This window comes from Antedon bifida, chromosome 4, assembly GCF_963402885.1.
Source record: "Antedon bifida chromosome 4, ecAntBifi1.1, whole genome shotgun sequence".
In the NCBI taxonomy this organism is placed as follows: domain Eukaryota; kingdom Metazoa; phylum Echinodermata; class Crinoidea; order Comatulida; family Antedonidae; genus Antedon; species Antedon bifida.
In genome coordinates this window covers 21,201,803-21,221,407 of record NC_136229.1, presented here as the reverse complement: position 1 = coordinate 21,221,407, position 19,605 = coordinate 21,201,803, and the positions used below count along the sequence as shown (strand labels likewise).

The 19,605-nt window shown below is 33.4% G+C and overlaps 3 protein-coding genes across 5 annotated transcripts; 2 read left to right on the top strand and 1 right to left on the bottom strand.

Moving 5' to 3' along the window:
- Positions 1 to 84: 84 nt before the first annotated feature.
- Positions 85 to 10,402, top strand: LOC144839753 (mitochondrial dicarboxylate carrier-like). Its single transcript, XM_078695226.1, has 10 exons — positions 85 to 265; positions 3,296 to 3,460; positions 3,656 to 3,775; positions 4,332 to 4,449; positions 5,172 to 5,262; positions 5,542 to 5,585; positions 6,065 to 6,135; positions 6,889 to 6,981; positions 7,124 to 7,204; positions 8,211 to 10,402. The coding sequence occupies exons 2-10, from the start codon at positions 3,332 to 3,334 to the stop codon at positions 8,364 to 8,366; spliced, it is 903 nt and encodes a 300-aa protein (XP_078551352.1). The 5' UTR covers positions 85 to 265; positions 3,296 to 3,331; the 3' UTR covers positions 8,367 to 10,402.
- LOC144839746 (phosphatidylinositol N-acetylglucosaminyltransferase subunit Q-like) lies at positions 10,338 to 16,368 on the bottom strand. 3 transcript variants are annotated; one of them, XM_078695219.1, is made up of 12 exons: positions 16,351 to 16,368; positions 15,675 to 15,721; positions 15,397 to 15,447; positions 15,080 to 15,121; positions 13,694 to 13,738; positions 12,823 to 13,504; positions 12,476 to 12,601; positions 12,151 to 12,271; positions 11,731 to 12,011; positions 11,219 to 11,411; positions 10,891 to 11,058; positions 10,338 to 10,602 (listed from the first exon to the last, which is right to left on the bottom strand). In XM_078695219.1, the coding sequence occupies exons 6-12, from the start codon at positions 13,500 to 13,502 to the stop codon at positions 10,453 to 10,455; spliced, it is 1,719 nt and encodes a 572-aa protein (XP_078551345.1). In that variant the 5' UTR covers positions 13,503 to 13,504; positions 13,694 to 13,738; positions 15,080 to 15,121; positions 15,397 to 15,447; positions 15,675 to 15,721; positions 16,351 to 16,368; the 3' UTR covers positions 10,338 to 10,452. The 3 variants fall into 3 exon arrangements, with proteins under 3 accessions (XP_078551345.1, XP_078551344.1, XP_078551346.1); XM_078695218.1 differs by having other exon boundaries at positions 16,285 to 16,354; XM_078695220.1 differs by lacking the exon at positions 15,080 to 15,121 and having other exon boundaries at positions 16,285 to 16,354.
- A 328-nt stretch (positions 16,369 to 16,696) lies between these two features.
- LOC144839755 (B9 domain-containing protein 1-like) lies at positions 16,697 to 19,514 on the top strand. The gene is made up of 7 exons (XM_078695229.1): positions 16,697 to 16,808; positions 17,363 to 17,431; positions 17,576 to 17,687; positions 17,773 to 17,869; positions 18,170 to 18,232; positions 18,643 to 18,710; positions 19,072 to 19,514. Exons 1-7 carry the CDS (start codon positions 16,749 to 16,751, stop codon positions 19,272 to 19,274), a joined length of 672 nt encoding a protein of 223 aa, XP_078551355.1. The 5' UTR covers positions 16,697 to 16,748; the 3' UTR covers positions 19,275 to 19,514.
- Positions 19,515 to 19,605: the final 91 nt, after the last annotated feature.

The window sequence follows — 19,605 nt, the reverse complement described above, 5'->3', positions numbered from 1 at the left end:
TTTCATCAATTGCGCATGTGTGTACAAAGGTCAGATTTGGTCATGTTTGTTATTTTGTTTTTGACACGCGGCCGCTGTGTCGGTTTTTCGTCGCGAGAGAGTCGTCGACGAGAGTTCATCTGAAAGTTAAGCTAAAGCTGGCCTGGATATTTGTTTATGGCGTGATTTGTTACATCATTGCAGTAGTTGTTTAAACGCGTTGAGGGTGTATAATCTTGTTTAATTATTTCTCAAGCAATTAAGCTATATATGCCTTGAATCATTGGCAAGTATAATGTTTCTTTGTTATTATAAATATATGTTGATGATGAACACAAAATTGGACAAATGACCCTAGGCCTAGCTAGGCCTAGCGTGATGTACGTGTACTGTGTGTACGATTTACGAGTCGACGTGTGCAGCCGGTTTGGTGGGTGGGGCATTGGGATAGCGAAGTTGAGTAGGCTAGGTGGGCTAGGCGAATACTCAGGTTAGGCGAGTGGGTACAGCATCATTAACAAATGAGTTAATGATGTAGCATGGTTGTAGCTTCCTGCTGGGAGTCAGTACAACTTTAATAGAATTATAAGCATTTTTCAGATTAAAAAAATATTAATAATATAATTATAGCAACATGACTTGCTATCAAACGTATTGTAAATTCGATGGAACAGTAACGATTCTTTTTTATAATAATTTAATTATAATAAAAAAGAAACTTTGAATTTTCCATCTGGGGCATGTAAATGGTAACTGAACATTTAACTACAATTCTCATGTTTTTTTAAATGTCAATTATTTAATTATTTTCAAATCCAAAAAGATTAAAAATGTTCTTGCAAATTTGATGCAACTGAAGCATATGCTTACTTTTCATTATAACAAGGCAATTAACAAAGCCTAGTCTTAATTGATTATTAAATATCAAGACATGAATGGCATTTAAAATAAGTGAACAATATTATTGTATAATTTTACAAAAACATCTGAACATGTAGGCAACTACTGTGCATGCGCAGTGACTGTTTGAGCGAGTGTACATTCGAATATTCAAACACAAGTCTATGCTTTGCTTACCCAAAGTTTACACATAACATTATCATAATGGCATTACATGATGATTGTACTGAGTACAGATATAGAATTGTTACAGCTAATCAAATTTATATTAACTTAATTGGATTTTAAGGACTTATCATTTTCTAGAGTGATTTTTCATAGAGCTCTACTTTTCAAATGTACAGTATCATTTGATCACAACATACAAACAAAATGAGATACTTTGTGAACGCCAGGCTAGAGATCCGGAGGTCGTGGGGTTGTGTCCAACCTAAGATTTTTCTTGCGAACTGTTTGCTTTCTCAATATGTACTTAATAGCATAAAGTACTGTATATTGTCAGCAAACATCTGACCAATACCCGATGTTTGCTATATTTATTACAAAATACTAAAAAAATGTCATGATTTTACAAAACAATTGGTATTCAAACAATAGAGATTTCACTATAAAATCTCTATGTTCAAACTAAATTTGGAAATATGTACAGAGTACAGTACTGAAGTTTGTTTGTTTCACCTTTTTATGTCAATAGGTCTTACAAATGTTATAGGCACCTGCAGCGTGTTCCTACTCTACTGTACAGTATGTGCATTCATGCATCACATTATTGCCCTTGAAATGACTATACTATGTAAATTAAAACATTTTAAAATAAGCTGTTGCAATTTTAAAATTCTATGTTATAGCCATAACCGCTTATTCCATAATTTCTATGGCAACGACCTATAAAACAGCTTATTTTAATTATACATTTGATCTTGACCTAAAGTGTATTATGGAAAAAAATAACACAAAACACACCAATTAATATAGTAATTATTACTAGATTACATCAGATTGCTGGTTTTGATTATTCCCCCACCATTTTAAAACATTATTTTAATAGCTAATTTATTACCTGGCGAATATTATAATTATTTAAAGGTAATAAATTGACTAAATTATGACTTTACAGTTTACACTGATACGATAGGTGAACCTTTAATAGTTAATAACTTGGTGTTGTACAGAGTTAAAATTAAACAAAATCCACTTATAAATATGTTTCTTGAATATATGAGAAGAACATGTAGGAGCTTGGTATTTAATCAGGGATGCTAAATTGCAATGCTGATCTACTGTCTATGTTCTGCTGCTAGCAGTATTCTGTAATAAATTACATCATATCGTTAATTTGCAGTATGTATGTATGTTGGCCATTTCCAATCAGTGTACTGTATTACAATCAATACATTTTGATCTTGGACAGGCTGTCATTCTGTGATGTAATGCACAGGTCATGTTTGATAATGTCATTTAATATCAAAGGCCATATGTTCAATTCTCAGTCTAGCCTGTAACTAGATTTTTTTCTACAATAAAATCAGCCATTCATGTTTTTTTAGGGTTTTTTTTTTCTGATTTTACTGAAAAATTCTTAGTTTCTTAATTTGAATTGAGTGTTCAATCTTGACAGCCATAATTGTTTTATGAATGGAGTAAAAGCTGAGTTAATTTTAATTATATTATAAGCCTTTCTGTCTGTGATCTAGATATTCCTAGTATTGGCCACTTGCCATTCGTATGATGATAATTGATTTATCCAGGCCTCAATAGTACAGGAAGTGCCCATATGGAATACCATTTGTTATCTTAAATACTTTCAATACTATCTATCAAAACCACAGATTTTTCATCATCTCTACAAAGTATTTAATATGTTGCTATTAAAGGTTTTGTGTGAGACTGTGATTCATCCAATTATGATATTTAATTTGTGTCTGAACTGGACTTGTATGTTTGTTTACTACTTAAAATGGTTGAATTCTCATTTGAACATACAGTGTATTATTCTATGTTAAAAGATGAAACATATGGTATGATGAATAATTTAAAAAATTAGATGTTTTTTAGGTAGGTTATTTACCATAAAAAAAAACACTAAAATATTTTGCTGGTTGTTCTATGATACAAAATTACAGTAGTAAACATAATCTTCAGTCTAATTGCCTCAGCTCTACTCTAGTGTAAAACCTGAGTTTTAAAGCAAGCATCCAACTGTATTATAGTGCATACAAACTTGATAATAATACTAAACAATTGTGTTTGTTGTTGTTTCACACATTCTTGATACACTCTAATAACCAGGGTAAAAAGGAAAATTATACTTTAGGTCATGATTTTTGTAAACAACTGACCTAGGAGTTATTTTTATTATTATTTTAATAGGATTTTTTTTTATCTTATATCTATTTTTGTCTTCATCTTTCAAAAGGTATGGAAGTTGGTTGGAAAGACTAGGATATTTGATATGACAGCGCAAGCTCAGGCCCAGGTGCTAGTCCCTAACATGGGGCCTAAAAGAAGGCCTAGATGGTACTTTGGTGGCATATCATCAGCTGGAGCAGTGTGTCTCACACATCCATTGGACTTAATAAAGGTAAGAATGTCAAGAGGCAACTATAAAATAGTGTTTAAAAATATTTTTTATATTTTATATTTTCAAATCAAAATAATGTTTAATAACAATGTTGCATCTGTAGTTCAATAATGAAACAGAAGAATAATTACTGCAGTTACTGACAGATACTATTTTGTTTAATTAATAATATGTATCATTTTTGTTTGTTTATAGGTTCATTTACAAACACAACAAGAGGTCAAACAGGGAGGTTTTACAATGGCCAGAAAGGTCATTAGAAAAAACGGTGTGAAGGCGCTATATAATGGACTTTCAGCATCAATAGGGCGACAGGTAAATGTCTTCACAATCAAATACTGCTGAATTTTGACCGATTTATGCTTTTGTTGTTGAGAATCTATTGTATTATTATTGTTGCTAGCAAACAAACCCTTGTATAGACGAGGCAATGAGAGTAAAGTATCTTGACTATGGATACAACATAGCACAGACAGGTCTCAGCAATAATATATAATTCCTATTTTATTGTTTTTTCAGTTAACATACTCTTTGACTAGATTCGGAATATATGATACTCTTAAAAGCTTGACTATTTATACAAGCATAACGCAGACAGGTTCCATGCCTCTCACACGCTGGTCCGATATCTCTTACCATTTAATTATACTGATATCTATTTTAAGGAAAAATTGAAAACAAAACTAACTAACAGCAAAAATATATTATATTTAATATCACTACTTTAAGTCACTACTCAAAACTCACGTTTTCTGATATTTTTGGCAGCGCCATGAGCAATGACTGTTGGAATGGCGCTATATAAATCGAACGATTGATTGATTGATATTCCTATCCTTTATTTTATTGTGTTTTCCTATTTTATTTACAGTTAACATACTCTCTGACGAGATTCGGAATTTATGATACTCTTAAAAGCCATCTTACAAATGACAATCCTAATCTTCCATTACCCTTCTATCAGAAGGCTCTAATTGCAATGTTTGCTGGTAAGTAATCCACACACATCTATTACTTAAGATCTGTCTACACCTATCAAATTTTATTTAACAACAAAATGTGATGTGCCCATATATGGATATGATGATGTCATATCACTACCATATTTGGGCAAATCATAACTTGTCAAATTAAGCTCCGTCTACACTATCAAACTGTATGTGACAACAAAATGTGATGTGCCCATATATGGACACGATGATGTCATATCACTACCATATATTTGGACACATCACACTTTTTTTGTCAAACTATTCTGATAGTGTAGACCGAGCTTTAGTCTGTGACCCAGCCAGTTTGTGTTGGTGTATTTTTAAGATGTAATGTCTAATTATTCTCTGAGGATATTTTATGAACAAAATATAAAGAATGTTACTTTGTTCTGTTAGGAATATCAGTGGTAGTAGTCTGTCTAGTATTTAAGTACAGTATAAGTACTCCAGCCAGGCATACTATATTATTTATCTTACTGATTGTATTGTGTGGCTTTGGCAAAATGTAATTGTACTGCAGTTACTGCATCATTAAAATAGTGTCTCTCTCTCTACAGTTGTTTCCATGTCCTGTTTTTCTTTATTTATTTTTTTAAGTGTGGCCTACTATTCAAACTTTGAACTTTTTGTCTCCCTACCCACGCTTTTGTCAAAAAAATAAATATCTTTTGCATTGTACTACTATTGGATGTTGCTGATTCTCTAGTTATTTGTTATAGGTGCTTGTGGTGGTATTGTTGGTACACCACCAGACATGATAAATGTCCGCATGCAGAATGATATGAAAATTGCGCCAGAATACAGAAGAAAGTAAGTTGAATCATTCAAGCACTCTCTGCTATATAAATGAATATAATGGCCAACACTAATTCAAAGATTAAAGGACACTATTTTGGGCCCAGAAGGTCCCTTTAATAGAGGTTGTACTGTATTATGTTTGCCTATTATTTTTAGTATTGTACTTAAAATGCATGCTTACTGTGCTACTTACTACCTTATTTGAACAGAGTAAACAAACCATTACAATAAACCATGTACAACATTATCAGGAGATTAATAATAATTAATATGTTTTTAATGTCATTTCAGCTACAAACATATTTTTGATGGTATTTGGCGTGTGTACACAGAAGGTACTGTAAACCTATTGATTTAATATTCACTTTTTTCAGTTCTTCAGTTTAGTTAGTGGATACAGTAATAACAAATTTTGAAGGTGTATCAATTTGTTTGAGTCTATTACCTACCTTACCTGGATAAACCGACATAGGCCTTTTACCCTTTGAGTGGAGAACATATTAAAAAGTAAAAATTATCAGAAAATGATGACGAAAATTACAATGTTCCTACCCCTAATATGAATTTTAGAAATTATTGCTTGATTTGTTCATAAATGATAGATACTATTAGTTACACCCTGTTTGTTCACGGAATACGAGAAATATCAAACAGGTAATACGGGATATATTACCCTTCTGATCCGCTTGACTGAGTAAATGGGCGTAATACGGAATTATATCTCATACATATTGACCAATCGGATTACAGAATTCACGTACACTAAGAGATAAATAACCATATTATTTGATAATTTGTATTTGTTTTTATGTAGAGGGCGTACGTAAAATGTTCTTTGGTGCTTCTATGGTGGTAATACGAGCAATGCTGATGACATTTGGTCAGGTACGTGACAAACCCTTGCACAGGTTTCACCCTAGACTAAAACACCAGTCTCATCATATAGATAACAGGGGCTAAAGCTCTTTCTACACTATCAAACTTTATGTGACAAAAAAATGTGATGTGCCCATATATGGACAGAGCTTACCACTAATACAATTTATAGTGGTTCCTCAAAGAAATGAAGTCATTTCTTGTTTAGGTTCCATTCTATATCAGAAGATCATGTTTTTTCCCCTGTCCATCGTATTATATTGTGTGGAATTCCTTACAATTGTTATAACGATTAAACCATCATAATATTCAGCAGAAGAAACCTCAGGGACACTTTCTGCGAATTTAACTAGATGCAACCCCTATTCACGGAAACCCCTATTAAGAGGACACTTTGTTAAGTCCTGAAGGTGTCCCTACTGTATTTATGGCTGCAGAGTGGTTTTATTAGCAAACAAGATATGGTTACTTACGGTTTTCCGCTAAAGCGTGGTTCCCACTAGCGACGCAACGCAAGGACGTAACGCAACGCAAGTGAATTGACCAATCACAAGCGATGGCTTATTCGCTTGTGATTGCTAACTGTCTATAACTTCGCTTGTCATTGGTTAAAACGCTTGCGTTGCGTTTACGTCCTTGCGTTACGTTCTAGTGGGAACCAAGCTTTACCGTTACTGCTCATCTATGTAAATTGGCCTTTAGGTGATTGTAGACATGTAAATTCATGTGACTTTGTATGATCAATTTATATTTTATTTTCAGTTATCGTTATATGATCAATACAAGCAAATGCTATTACAAACAAAGTATTTTGAAGATAACATGATTACACATTTCACTGCAAGTCTCTCTGCCGTAAGTTGGCTTACTCTATTATTCTTAGTATGTATTTATGTTAACTTCTACCATTTGAAAATTACATCATTTTCAGTACAGTATTTTCGGAGTATAAACAGTATTTGTATGGATGTGTACTTAACTATTTGTTCTTACTTAGGCAACATGTGCAACGGCCATCACTCAACCATTTGATGTGTTGAAAACTCGTATGATGAACTCACCTAAAGGCAAATACAAGGTATGTTAATAATTGATATATTTTCTCATATTCATAATAAAAAAATACTTTAAATAATAAGATTTTTTAGGTACAGATGTGAATTTGGCTTTAGCCCACCAGGCAGAATGAAGTGTCAGCAGACTAGTATTAAATTATATATGTGAATCTGTTATCATTAATATTGAGCTTCCGGTTAGCATCCTACATTTCTGCCCTACCTGGGATCTATGCATACTGTGTCGTTAGTCATCGCTTGGTCCTATAATCCATCACAACTATGTCTAGTAATTAAGCACATCCCAAATTGGCTCCCTAAAAATTTAAATTTAGATGGATGTCCCTTGTCTCAAGACTAGCGGTTTGACAAAGAAAATTTAGATATATAGTATTATATAGGAGAATAGAAATGTCTTTGATTTTTAGGATTAAGTGATAATTCATGTGACCACATGGGGACTTTAGGACCTTAATCAGGCTACTCATCTATTTACCAAACTTTGCATGCAACCTGTAACTTCTTCCCCATTGGTCAACAATTTATGATTTTTACAATCTACTCGTCCATTTACCAAACTTTGCATGCAACCTGTAACTTCTTTCCCATTGGTCAACAATTTATGATTTTTACAATCTACTCGTCCATTTACCAAACTTTGCATGCAACCTGTAACTTCTTCCCCATTGGTCAACAATTTATGATTTTTACAATCTACTCGTCCATTTACCAAACTTTGCATGCAACCTGTAACTTCTTCCCCATTGGTCAACAATTTATGATTTTTACAATCTACTCGTCCATTTACCAAACTTTGCATGCAACCTGTAACTTCTTCCCCATTGGTCAACAATTTATGATTTTTACAATCTACTCGTCCATTTACCAAACTTTGCATGCAACCTGTAACTTCTTCCCCATTGGTCAACAATTTATGATTTTTACAGTCTACTCGTCCATTTACCAAACTTTGCATGCAACCTGTAACTTCTTCCCCATTGGTCAACAATTTGTGATTTTTTTTTACAGAATTTGTTTCATTGTGGGTTTAACGTGGCTAAGCTGGGACCATTAGCATTTTACAAAGGATTTGTGCCAGCGTGGATAAGGCTGGGGCCGCAAACAATTTTCACATTCATATTTTTCGAACAACTCCGAAAACGTTTTGGAATTAAAATTGTATGATCTACACTTTTAAGTTGATGATTGAAGAGAAGGGAAGCAAGTTGATAATTGGACAGCACAAACAAAATAACTGAGTTGGTGTAGCGGAGAAAAAAAATGGTTTAAATCGTTGTACGGTAATAAATGGAGTCGTTTAGAAAAACCCGCACAAGGTACTGTACTGTCAGACTAGCGAAACATTTAAAGTTGATATTTCAGGGGATAAACAAATGTTTAATAGCAAGTACATTATATTTACATAGCAAGTATCAAACTTTGAATATTATACTCTTAATGCTTAAGTGAGAATATAATTTTCCCGAAATATTTTTATATTTATTTAAAAGCATTTAGAATCACTGTTATGAAATAGTAATGGTATGAATGGATTGTGTTGTCTAGACAGGAATGTATTCACGGGTAGCGTGTCTGTAAATTGTGCATTTTGTACCATGTTAAACTTTTTATTTCTCTACCCCTAACAATTTGCATAGCGTTACTTGTACAATTGTTTACAGCCCAAGAAATGCTTTGAGATCAGTGATACGATTAGAAAGTTGAAATGCCGTATTTTATTTTTATTATTGTTAAACAGAGATAACCAGTTTAGAATCAGGATTGTTTCTTTGCCAAAAATCAGTGTCGAAAGTAAAGGAAAAAATCTTTCACAATATTCTTAATAATTATAGGAGAATTTTGAATATTTAAATTTTAGAAGTTGAGTTATTAATTTGTTTTCACAAACAGAAAAATTGTGCTCGGAGCAAATTTATATTTTATTGTAAATAATTTTACGATTTAGGTTCGGCCACAATATATAAAAATGAATTTTAATAAGACCCTATGGGTCTTTGTAATAATACTGCATTAGAATTGTAGTACCTGTAGTTAATTTTGTGAATAGAATATTAAATGCCATGTTTTATCTGAGAGTCAACACTGTGTAGGTGGTACTGTATCAACCATTCATATATATTACTGTACACATAGTCCTTTCCTAGCAAAACTTTACACACAGCCGTTCAAAATTCAGAATTTTAAACACCAGGGGCGGATTGCTTTAAAACAGTCTTAACTGATAGTCTAACTCCCCGATTAAAGCCGGCTTTATCAGATAGATGGTCTTACTAAAGCTGGCTTTATCAGATGGACGGTCTTACTAAAGCCACCCCTGTTACACCATTGCTATAAACAGCTGCGGTATTACAATGGTCAATAATAAAGGCTACTTGCTACATCACGAATTATAGCTGGCCAAGTGCTTAGACCGCTTATAGAATCCGCCCCAGGGTTGAACAGCTGAATGGACTTTAGGGACAGGTCAAAAATTTAAATCAATATTTTTAAATACCTGTACTTAATTATGTATCGGAAAAACTGGTATTGCAGGTAATGAGAATGGGTTCTGCACATTTAATTGGTACAGTACTAGCATTATGCACGCACGCACTGTTTAATCATGGCATTTAATGTGAAAGTGATACAATACTACTGTTGCACAGTGACATGGTTGAAGAACACCAAGGGAATGTTATTAACATTGTGAAATGTATTATTGTTACAGTATTATACTTGCTCAGGTTACAGAATTGTTTACATTTTTTATTTGTTTGAATGACTTGTTTGTGCACAACCGCACACATTCACTGAATGGTACTACTGTAGTGGATGGTACTACGGTAGATTGCCACAAATTGGAACTCCCATGTCAGTGTGGTACAGTAGTTTCCACCATGAAGAAATGCATGGTTTCTATGTAAAGTAAGCAATTCATCGAGTCTGTAGCCAGAATTTATATGGGTTATTCTTTTTTTCATAAAAGAGAAGTTAAGCAAAAGAGGTTTGTTCAAAGCTAGATGGATTGAAGAATGTGGAACGTTATATAATACAGTGTAGTCAATGTTGTTCTCTTAATGTAGACGGACATTCCAAATATTAAAAATAAAGTTTTGATTACGGTGTTGGAGTGCAAAATACATAACTGCCAAATAATAGTAAGCAAAAACACATTTATTATTTTGTTTATTCAAAATAAATATTTACATAGCTATACTGTATACTATTTAGAAATATTTATATTTGCATGTGTATTGCTTCCGCAATTTACTCATTGCATGTCCTGCTTGCCACCCCATGGGTACACCAAGTAGCCAGTCAGCAAGTCTTTTCCAACTGAATGCCACGAAGCCTTGTATTTAGATTGTTTATCATCCAGTAGATCTGCAGCCATCGCCTTCCGTAACGACATTGGTTTCATCTGTGGACAGAGTAAATACAAGTTCAATTGTTTCACACAATACAATATACAGAAACATTTGATAAATTAGTAAATATAATTGTGTGAGGATGCATTAAACCAAGGTTTTAAGTTTGTTAAGCAAATAGCCTCATATTTGCAGGATTGTCATCACTGGAACCGAAGGTTCCAAGCTAGGAATGTAATGTGAATCCAAATAATCATCGGCAATGCAGACATACATATCGATAGACAAGCAGTTTGACATTATACAACCTGTAACCACATATGACATCTAACAATACTCACTTTTAAAAGCAGCCAGCCACATTTTTTATTTTGCGACATTGGATGAAAAGTAATGCCATCAACCATGAAGCCGCCAGTCCACAAAATTAAGGAATACAGTGGAAATCTGTTTATGAATACGATTAAACTGGCAACCACCGATTGTGGAATTAATACTGCAAGTCGAAGCTGGTGGTTAAAAATAAAAAATGACAAATTATTTTTTACTTGAAAGTTAAATCATATCAATGAGAAAGTAAGTCTGTAATGTATAACAAACATTTTATAGCCAATTTTCCATACAACATACATTTTTAAACTCTTATACCTAAATGACTAAGTCATTTACCGATGTAAACACGGCGTAAAAGAATGCCGTCGTTGGAAGAAGGAAAAGCAGTATTGTGAAGAGCAATGTTCCGATAAACAACTGATCCACACGGAAGTCGCTGGAATCAACACGCTGACGAAGAACATTCCACTTTTTACCACGGAATAAACGCCAAAACGACATCAGCCCGTGCACTTGTAAGCAGTAAATCCTGTAAGATAAATGTGATAAATAAAAACCTAAAGATCAGATTCAGACCAATTTATATGGATTAAATTGTTCTTGGATCAGCAATTAAAACAAATTATAAAATCATTATAGGCTTTGCAATTCAAGGAGTTGTCTCATCATTTCCAAGAACATTTTGTATTCCATATTTTTATCGATCAAATCAGACACGATTTAAATGTATTTGGTTAAATCTCAACAACCATGATAGTTGACTAACCACTTTCAAAAAGTGGCTGGTATGTATCAATCGTCTGCTTATTTTTATGTCAATATTTTAAAAATTGTATTGTATGTTGTACCTTGCTGCGTATACATAGAAACAGTATACATGGAATGCAAGTATAGATAGGACATCCGAGGCCCATGCAATGAATACACTAACACCTAGGCACCCACAGAGGCTGGCGAACTTGATGGCGACTGCTAGAAACGGAGCAATGGTGTTGAGGTAGCCTACCCAGAGATAGATGTGGTAGAGAAAAAACTGGCCTAGGAATGAAGCCAGCTCTCTGTTGAGCTTTAGGCCGGCTGGAGCACCCATCAACCAATGCAAGAGCTGTTCTAGAGATGTTGCAGTTGTCTGTGAAATCAAACAGTAAGGCAGTTACAATACCATTACACTCTACAATTGAACCAATTTAAATTGCAAGGCTCAATTGTATCTTCCATGACTACACCCTCCCACAGAATGTTTAACCCATCTTAATATATTCACTCACATTGACAAACTGCAAGAACATGGATGCTAGAATGTTGAAGAAATCAACCTGGTGAAAATAATATACTAGAGCCATACCTAGTACAAGGTCAGACGCCAGAAGCAGCAGCAAATTCATTTCCCTAAAAAATATTTAAAAAAAGATTACTAAATTAATGTGATCATTATTAGATAAATATTAGCAAGATATGGATTTTTTGCAAGAATGTTCATCAGATCGGCGAGTGAAGGTAGTTTATCTTCAACCTTGATGTCAGAACACATGATCATCATCAAACCATCTTGCAGTTGAATACAAGCAGAGAAATATTGGTTGGACCAAATACCTGTTAAAATGGCGCTTTTTTTTATAAAGGGTTGAGCATTCTTTAACTTGATTGTACTTTTCCTTCAGCTGGCACCCAGTTGCTGGCCAACAAAGTATTTTATCAAAAACCAAATTTTGGAATATTCTGGGGGAAAAATGATATCAATGCATGCATTAATGTAGGTCTTTATTTACAGTAATTATCTTTTTCTATGGAAAATAAATTAAATTATGTAGTTTAAAAAAACTTGTTTTCAGACCGGCGAGTGAAGGTAGACTATCGTCACAATAACTTCAGAGCACATGATCATCATTACAAGTTTGGTAGATATTTGGATAGATAGAGTAAGAAACAATTATATTTACTTATGCGAGAATATATTCAGGAACCAGGCAAGCAAGTTTAGAGAACATCTAGCTATTAATAGCCAAACAGAATAGCACAAATCTCGCAAGCTATTTAATTTCTTTATTTGTATGCGTTCTATTTGTTCTAAATCACAACATTCATTCAATGAGTTCCAATCGTGCAGGCAAGTCATCACATGATTGACCAATTTGCCGTTTTTAAAGCAGCTATCCTGAATAGAATAATGTGCACTTTTAGCTTGGTATTCAAATGATGCGTCGTATGCAATAAACATTGTATTGTCCTCTATCAAAACATGCCTGTCCTTCATTTGGTGAATAACGACACATTCATGCGGTGAGCCTCGCCAATCAGCCTGCATTAGTAAACATATCTCCATCTCCAAACACAAATCATCAAAATGTTCACTCTTCAAAATCTGTTCATTCTCATTTACTAAAATCCCAACAACTTGAAAGCTCTTCTCACCTATGACCATAATTTTATCTTCAATTCTTCGGATACGTGCATTCAAATCTTTGATAAACCCCAAAATTTGTTCCTGTGGAAGCTCCTGTTGTACAACGGATGTGATGGTTACAGACGCTTGTTCCTTGTTGACTACTCCAATCAGTACACCAGAGGGCAGGCTCCATGAGTTTTTTGGGTAAAACACTTTCCAAAGCATTTGCTCCATCTCTATTAAAACAAAGATTAAAATAACCAACAAAAACTTTAAAAAAAAATTAGTATTCTTAGTAATATTAAGGTTATTTATCAGACCGGCGAGTGAAGGTATAATTATCATCAAACATTATGTAAGAACACATAGTCATCATCTAAATATCTTGCTAAATCAACAACTATACAAGTCTCTCTCTTTCTTACCACTACAGACTGTGCAATTTCATTTCTGGGAAATCCGTATTATTCCTGCAAATAAATAAAAAATAATGCATAAAAATATGAATCCGTAAAATGCACTCATTGTGTTTGAGGGATTCAACAACTTATTTCAGATCGGCGAGTGAAGGTAGTTTATCGTCACAATAACTTCAGAACGCATAATCATCATAAAGTCAGACATTATTTTTGTGGTTCTTAATCTTATCTTCATCTTACTAGGGATAACGATGTAAAATTAAAAGTTAATATTTTTCAAACAAATTATACATTGGCTGTTAGTATTTTGTATCAATATTATAATAAAGAAAGAATTATGAAAATATGACTTGTAGTTTTCGAAATATAGGGTTTAAAACATCGTCGAAAATGATCGTTTTTAGCCATGAACGATGTAAACAAATTGCGCCCTCAGTCGACAATTGTATGAACTAGTCATTTTTCGTAAAAATAATTAAATAAAATCACGGTTTTAAGTAATATAATTTGTATATCAACATTGTAAAATTCAATAAAATATGATATTACTTATTTATTATATAAAAAAAAGTGTTAATTTAACTTCATTCGAAGAATTTCAATGCATTATTTTCACGTGTAATTGGACAGGCCTTAGACCATGTGACTTCACGGCACTCGCGAGAAAATTATTCCGCTGTGTGTTGATTCGCGTCAACCAATCAAAGGGCGAGAATCCAAAATCGTTCAACCGTGAGACCTGCGGAGCGGTCGAATGCAGAGGTTTGATTGGCTTGCAATGACATCATACCACAAAATGGCGTTTTTGTAGTTGAGCCTCTCGGAATTTTCCAAAAATTATTTTAAAAATGGACAAAACGGATATTTTTCATGGTATATGGGTTGTTACTATGAAATATTCGAATCATAAAGGCCTCATATCGGGATAAAACTGTTTTTTTAGCACTTAAAATTAATATTTTTCTTAGTAACAAGCACATGGTATGTGGAACTATATTATCTTGGTGTAGGAATAAAAAACATTTTGAGGTCATAAGAGGCTCAACTACAAAAATAAGGTTGAAAATGGTAGGTCATTGAGCCTTCCGAGGGTTTCGTAGTAAACAAAGTCTATACGCGCTAGGCGATAACGATCTTTTAACCACTATATTCACATTTTTGGTTGAATGAAATGGAAATAAATAATACTTTATCTTATAGATTAATAGGTAAATAAATATTTACTCAAAAGGATATTTTCGTAATTAATTTATTTTCAGAATAATTACCTAATAAAAAGTGTTTACCAAAGTAAAAAAACACCGCGTCAATGACATTGCGCGCATAGTAACGTGCGCGCTGTTTAATCGTGGTAATGAAAATGGAGTCAGCTCTCGGTATCCCTAATCTTACCATTATTTCTGCATCAGTAAACCTCAGTATTTCATTTCGCATCTGGGGAATACAAACGAAATAATAAACAGATGCTAAAAATAGATTCTCGAAAAATCTTGCATATAATGATTAAGACATTTCAGATCGGCGAGTGAAGGTACTGTATCTTCATTTACAAGTATCTGAACACATGATCATCATTTCATGTCAAAATAAAACCCTGCTGCTTCCAATTAAAATTTTAGTGTTTGTCCATAAAACCCCCAGCCCCCATATTTACCCAGAATACATTTACATTTCATGCCTTTAGTGGTAGTGCCATACAATATTCTCACCTGGTATAGACATCAGTAGTATTTTACAGTTAAACATCTTGAGGCTATATCCTATAAGACATTAAAAACAAACTGTTATTTATTGCATTTAAGTCTATAGACTATCATAACGTTTATGAAAAAACTGCCACCATTAATTATTATTAATACTTTTTAATAAAGAGACTTGTTTTCAGACCGGCGAGTGAAGGTAGACTATCGTCACAATAACTTCAGAACACATGATCATCATTTTTACAAGTCATTGTTTTTTTGTCATTACATTGTACTGTACCTACCTTTTGGTTAATCAAGGATGAATTTGAAAGCTTCAGTTTAGTTCCATCTGAAAATCAGAAAAATGGTCATTCATTTACCATGAACAAGAAACTTTTGAAGGTTGTACTCCAATCAATTAATTGCAATATGTTAATAATAATATTAGGACATTGTTCAGATCGGCAAATTATTTTTATCACAACGAAGTTCAATTAATTTAATCATCATAACAATGCCACAATAATTACAGTACTTCTTGATGATGCAATTTAAAAAAAAAAAAAAATTTACAGGCACCCCACCCAATTGCTTCAACAGACTGCTAACAGTGCTACAATTGTAATGAAAGTAGAGCCACAAACGTAGTCTTGTATGTACTATACCATGATAGAAACATAGTATTACATAGCATAGTTTAAAATTCCTATAATATATAGTTAATAATAGTAATAATACATCATCAATATCAAAGAGAGGCCAGTTTGTAGAGCACTTGATCCGCCTCAGCTGCAGCAGCATATCTTTAAATTTAATATCATTTGATTTAAAAAGGTGTCCGTCCCATATAGGCCTACATAATATTATTAAATATTATAAGGCCTAATATAGAGTAATATTGTAATGATTAACCTTTGCTTAAACTATTTTTTTGTAATAATGTATTACAGAAAATGCTCTTGTCATCAACAACCATACCTTCCCTCATGCCGTTTTAATTGCAAAAGAGCGGTTTGGTCGCCACGTGCTGGTGTTAAAAGGTACGTCTTGTCAAAAGAGGGCGACAGTCTTCCTTGTAAATGAATAGCGTCCTCAACAAGAACCAACAAGTACAAGAGGTATAATATTCAATACCTCCGTATTTACATCAACAATAAATGTATCAATAGTTAAATAAAATTATTATTATTATTTTTATAACTTATAAATATTTATCCATATTCTCTCTCAATTACATTGTGAGTAATACCAAAAATATTCTTAAAACAAAATGGCAGTTAACATGGGCGCAGACATTTTGATTGTGCCCTCATCGGACAGGATATTTTCTAAATATTTTTCGCGTTCCCAATAACAACAAATAATTTACGAAAGTTATGGCTTCAAATCCAAGTGTTTTTTTACTTATGTTAAGTGGTCAGATTGAATGTGCTGATGTGAGTATGTGTGTTTATATATTAATGTTATAAATTAATTGTAAAAGTTTAAATAACTTCTTTATAAAGTTCGAAGAACTTGATTAAAGCTAGGCCTCCTCTTCTTACCTAGCTAGCCAGCCAGGCCCAGCAGGTTTTTAGTTAGTATAGTAGGTGTAGGTAGGCCTAGTTAGAGGGGTGGCCGTGTTGCTAGAGTAGTGGGGTATACGTAGCTAGTAAGTATACGAAAAGAGCCTATCTAGGCCCTAGTAGAATCACAGTCTTCAGTGTTTTCTTTCTTGTGTACTTTGAACAAGTACCATGAATTATTATTATTAATTATTTATTCATATATAATAAGTAAGGTAGGGCCTATAATTTTTATGATTATAAAAATATAATTATTATATTATACATGTGTTTATTATTTATATAACCGCATTGAAGTGAGCACAAATATGTGTATGTATTATATAGGCTGTGTACTACTAGTAGATAAAAATCATCCTTTATTACAATACGCTAAACATTATTATTTATTAAAATGATTTAACATTTTCCTAACTTGTTTTCAGTTTCCAGAATTTGACAACATCTATTTCAAATACAATTTTGTATTTGGTCAAGACTGGGTAATTACATCTGTGAGTTGGTACATTTATTTTAGGAAAACAATTTCAATCATCATCATCAATCATGCTGTTCTGTTATCATAATGCTAAAAACTAACATAAAATGACAATTTTATCAATTTTTTAAACAATTTCTTTATGATTGAATAATTTCAGGGCTTAGAAGAGGGAGTTTCACAAGTAAGTAAGAAAAGCCAAGATGGTCGGCAAACGTTTGTATGGAATTTTCCACTAGAAGTGACGTTCAAAAGCACAAATCCATTCGGATGTAAGTACATACAATTTCAAATACTGTGCAGTGTTTAATACTCCTCATTGACAGTTGATACAGTTTGCCTTTTTGTTTTTAACAGGGCCTCAACTTGTTCTCAGCTGTTACGGACAGGATGTCTTTGGAACGGCTGTTGTCAGAGGCTATGGAGCAGTACATGTACCGATATCACCAGGAAAGTAGGTTTATTTTTGTGTTGCTTTCACGCATAGTGTTTAAATGATAATGATATAAATACAATGAACTTGGGATTTCAGAAGGCAAACAACATATCAGCTACTCACATAAAAGAACCCACTAATGCAGATTGCTATTGATGGGACTCATGGAACAATAGGAGCTACTCACATACTCATAAAAGAACCCACTAATGCAGATTGCTATTGATGGGCTCATAGAACATCATGGGGAAACCAGTGCTAAATATTCTCAACTAGTGTTGAAACAAATCAATTCTGACATAAACTTATCTTTTTCAGACATGTTAGAATTATTCCAATGTTTGTGCCAGAATCATCATCAAGATTTCAAAAGTTTACAAGGTAACACTTTTTTTGTTCCAAATGTTGCCTTAAAGGTATATTGTCCCCAAAAACATAAAAAATGAAGATTAATAAAATCAGACTTTGTATAGGCCATTTTGTAGTTTTAACAAAAAAAATCACTTCTGAAGAAAAAAACCCCCAAAAAATAATGTTTTCAGGTATAAAACGGTTAAAATCAACCAAAAACCCATTGGCTGGCAGCCAATTTAACTATTTTTTTGCTTTAAATTACAGGTTTTTTTTCAAGTAAATAATTTGTTTTTGGTCAAAGTGAATAACTATTATGTGACATTAAAATTGCATACTCAATAATAAAATTTAAAAAAATTCAGCGGGGTAATACATCTTACATAAAAAGATGTTAAGAAAATTCATTCATATTCATCTTATAATTGTCTATTATTCAGCTGGTTCATGGGAAGAAAACCTGAATATGTTGATGCAAACATAGTTGCTAGGGGTGAAGGCAGAGAAGGTAAACACAATTTTACTAATGTAGTCTTTGTATTATTTATGTTCTATTGGTATCAGTGGCAGATCCAGGATTTTGAAATTGGGGGTGGGGGGGGGGGGGGGAATGGGAAGGGCCTAAATGTAGTGAAATGAAGAGTACTGAACTTAATTTGATGTCCTATCTTTGCATTACAGTTTATGAAATTTAGAGGGTGACTGGGCCGGCTGGGCTCCTCCACCACCCTTTGAATCCGCCCCTGGGTATATTTTTATTTGAATCATCAGTTGTGTCCAGAAAGTTAGTAACATTCCCAGGAATAGAATAATAACACCACACCACAGTTTTAAAGGAATTAATTAAATGTCTTTCTTTTGTCTCTTAGTAACTAGAGTGAGGTCACAAGGTAACATAAGGGTGACCTTTAATATCGTGACTCGTGATATGAAGAAATTAGGCTATGACGTGCATCCATCATCTCTTAGTATTCCTAGTGCAGCAACAGCTAGTGCCATGGCTGGGAGCTCTGCACCTGGTGCTGCTGCTGCCGCTCTGCCTACTGCTAATGTTGCTAAAGAAGCAAGGTGAGGGCAGCTGTTGGGACATCTTGTTATATTACTGGACAATCAAGGCCACTGTGTTGAAATAACTTATGCTGCAACTTCAAGCAACATCATTGTCTTATCCTCGGATTGGTTGAACTATATTTATGAACATGAAGCTAAAACAATGTTCAGTAAACATTGAACCATGCAGATTGTCATCTCCATGCTGGAACTTGATTCTGTTTCACCCCCTTTTTCAGAAGTTAAATCAGAATTTGTTTAGCCTAAAGTGGATTTTAAATTTGCAATATAAACAGAACCACCTTGATACGTTATGTCATTCTCACTTGACCAGTAGCTTATTTATTAATTGA

Excerpts from the sequence above, each read along its gene's own strand:
- LOC144839753 (XM_078695226.1), top strand. The coding sequence starts at position 3,332 with ATGACAGCGCAAGCTCAGGCCCAGGTGCTAGTCCCTAACATGGGGCCT. Across the intron at positions 3,461-3,655 it reads ATCCATTGGACTTAATAAAG|GTTCATTTACAAACACAACA; the intron begins GTAAGAATGTCA and ends GTTTGTTTATAG. Across the intron at positions 6,982-7,123 it reads TCACTGCAAGTCTCTCTGCC|GCAACATGTGCAACGGCCAT; the intron begins GTAAGTTGGCTT and ends GTTCTTACTTAG.
- LOC144839746 (XM_078695219.1), bottom strand. The coding sequence starts at position 13,502 with ATGGAGCAAATGCTTTGGAAAGTGTTTTACCCAAAAAACTCATGGAGC. Across the intron at positions 11,059-11,218 it reads TTTACGCCGTGTTTACATCG|CTTCGACTTGCAGTATTAAT; the intron begins GTAAATGACTTA and ends TTTAACCACCAG. Across the intron at positions 10,603-10,890 it reads GTGGCTGGCTGCTTTTAAAA|ATGAAACCAATGTCGTTACG; the intron begins GTGAGTATTGTT and ends CTCTGTCCACAG.
- LOC144839755 (XM_078695229.1), top strand. The coding sequence starts at position 16,749 with ATGGCTTCAAATCCAAGTGTTTTTTTACTTATGTTAAGTGGTCAGATT. Across the intron at positions 17,432-17,575 it reads AAGACTGGGTAATTACATCT|GGCTTAGAAGAGGGAGTTTC; the intron begins GTGAGTTGGTAC and ends GAATAATTTCAG. Across the intron at positions 18,233-18,642 it reads AGATTTCAAAAGTTTACAAG|CTGGTTCATGGGAAGAAAAC; the intron begins GTAACACTTTTT and ends TCTATTATTCAG.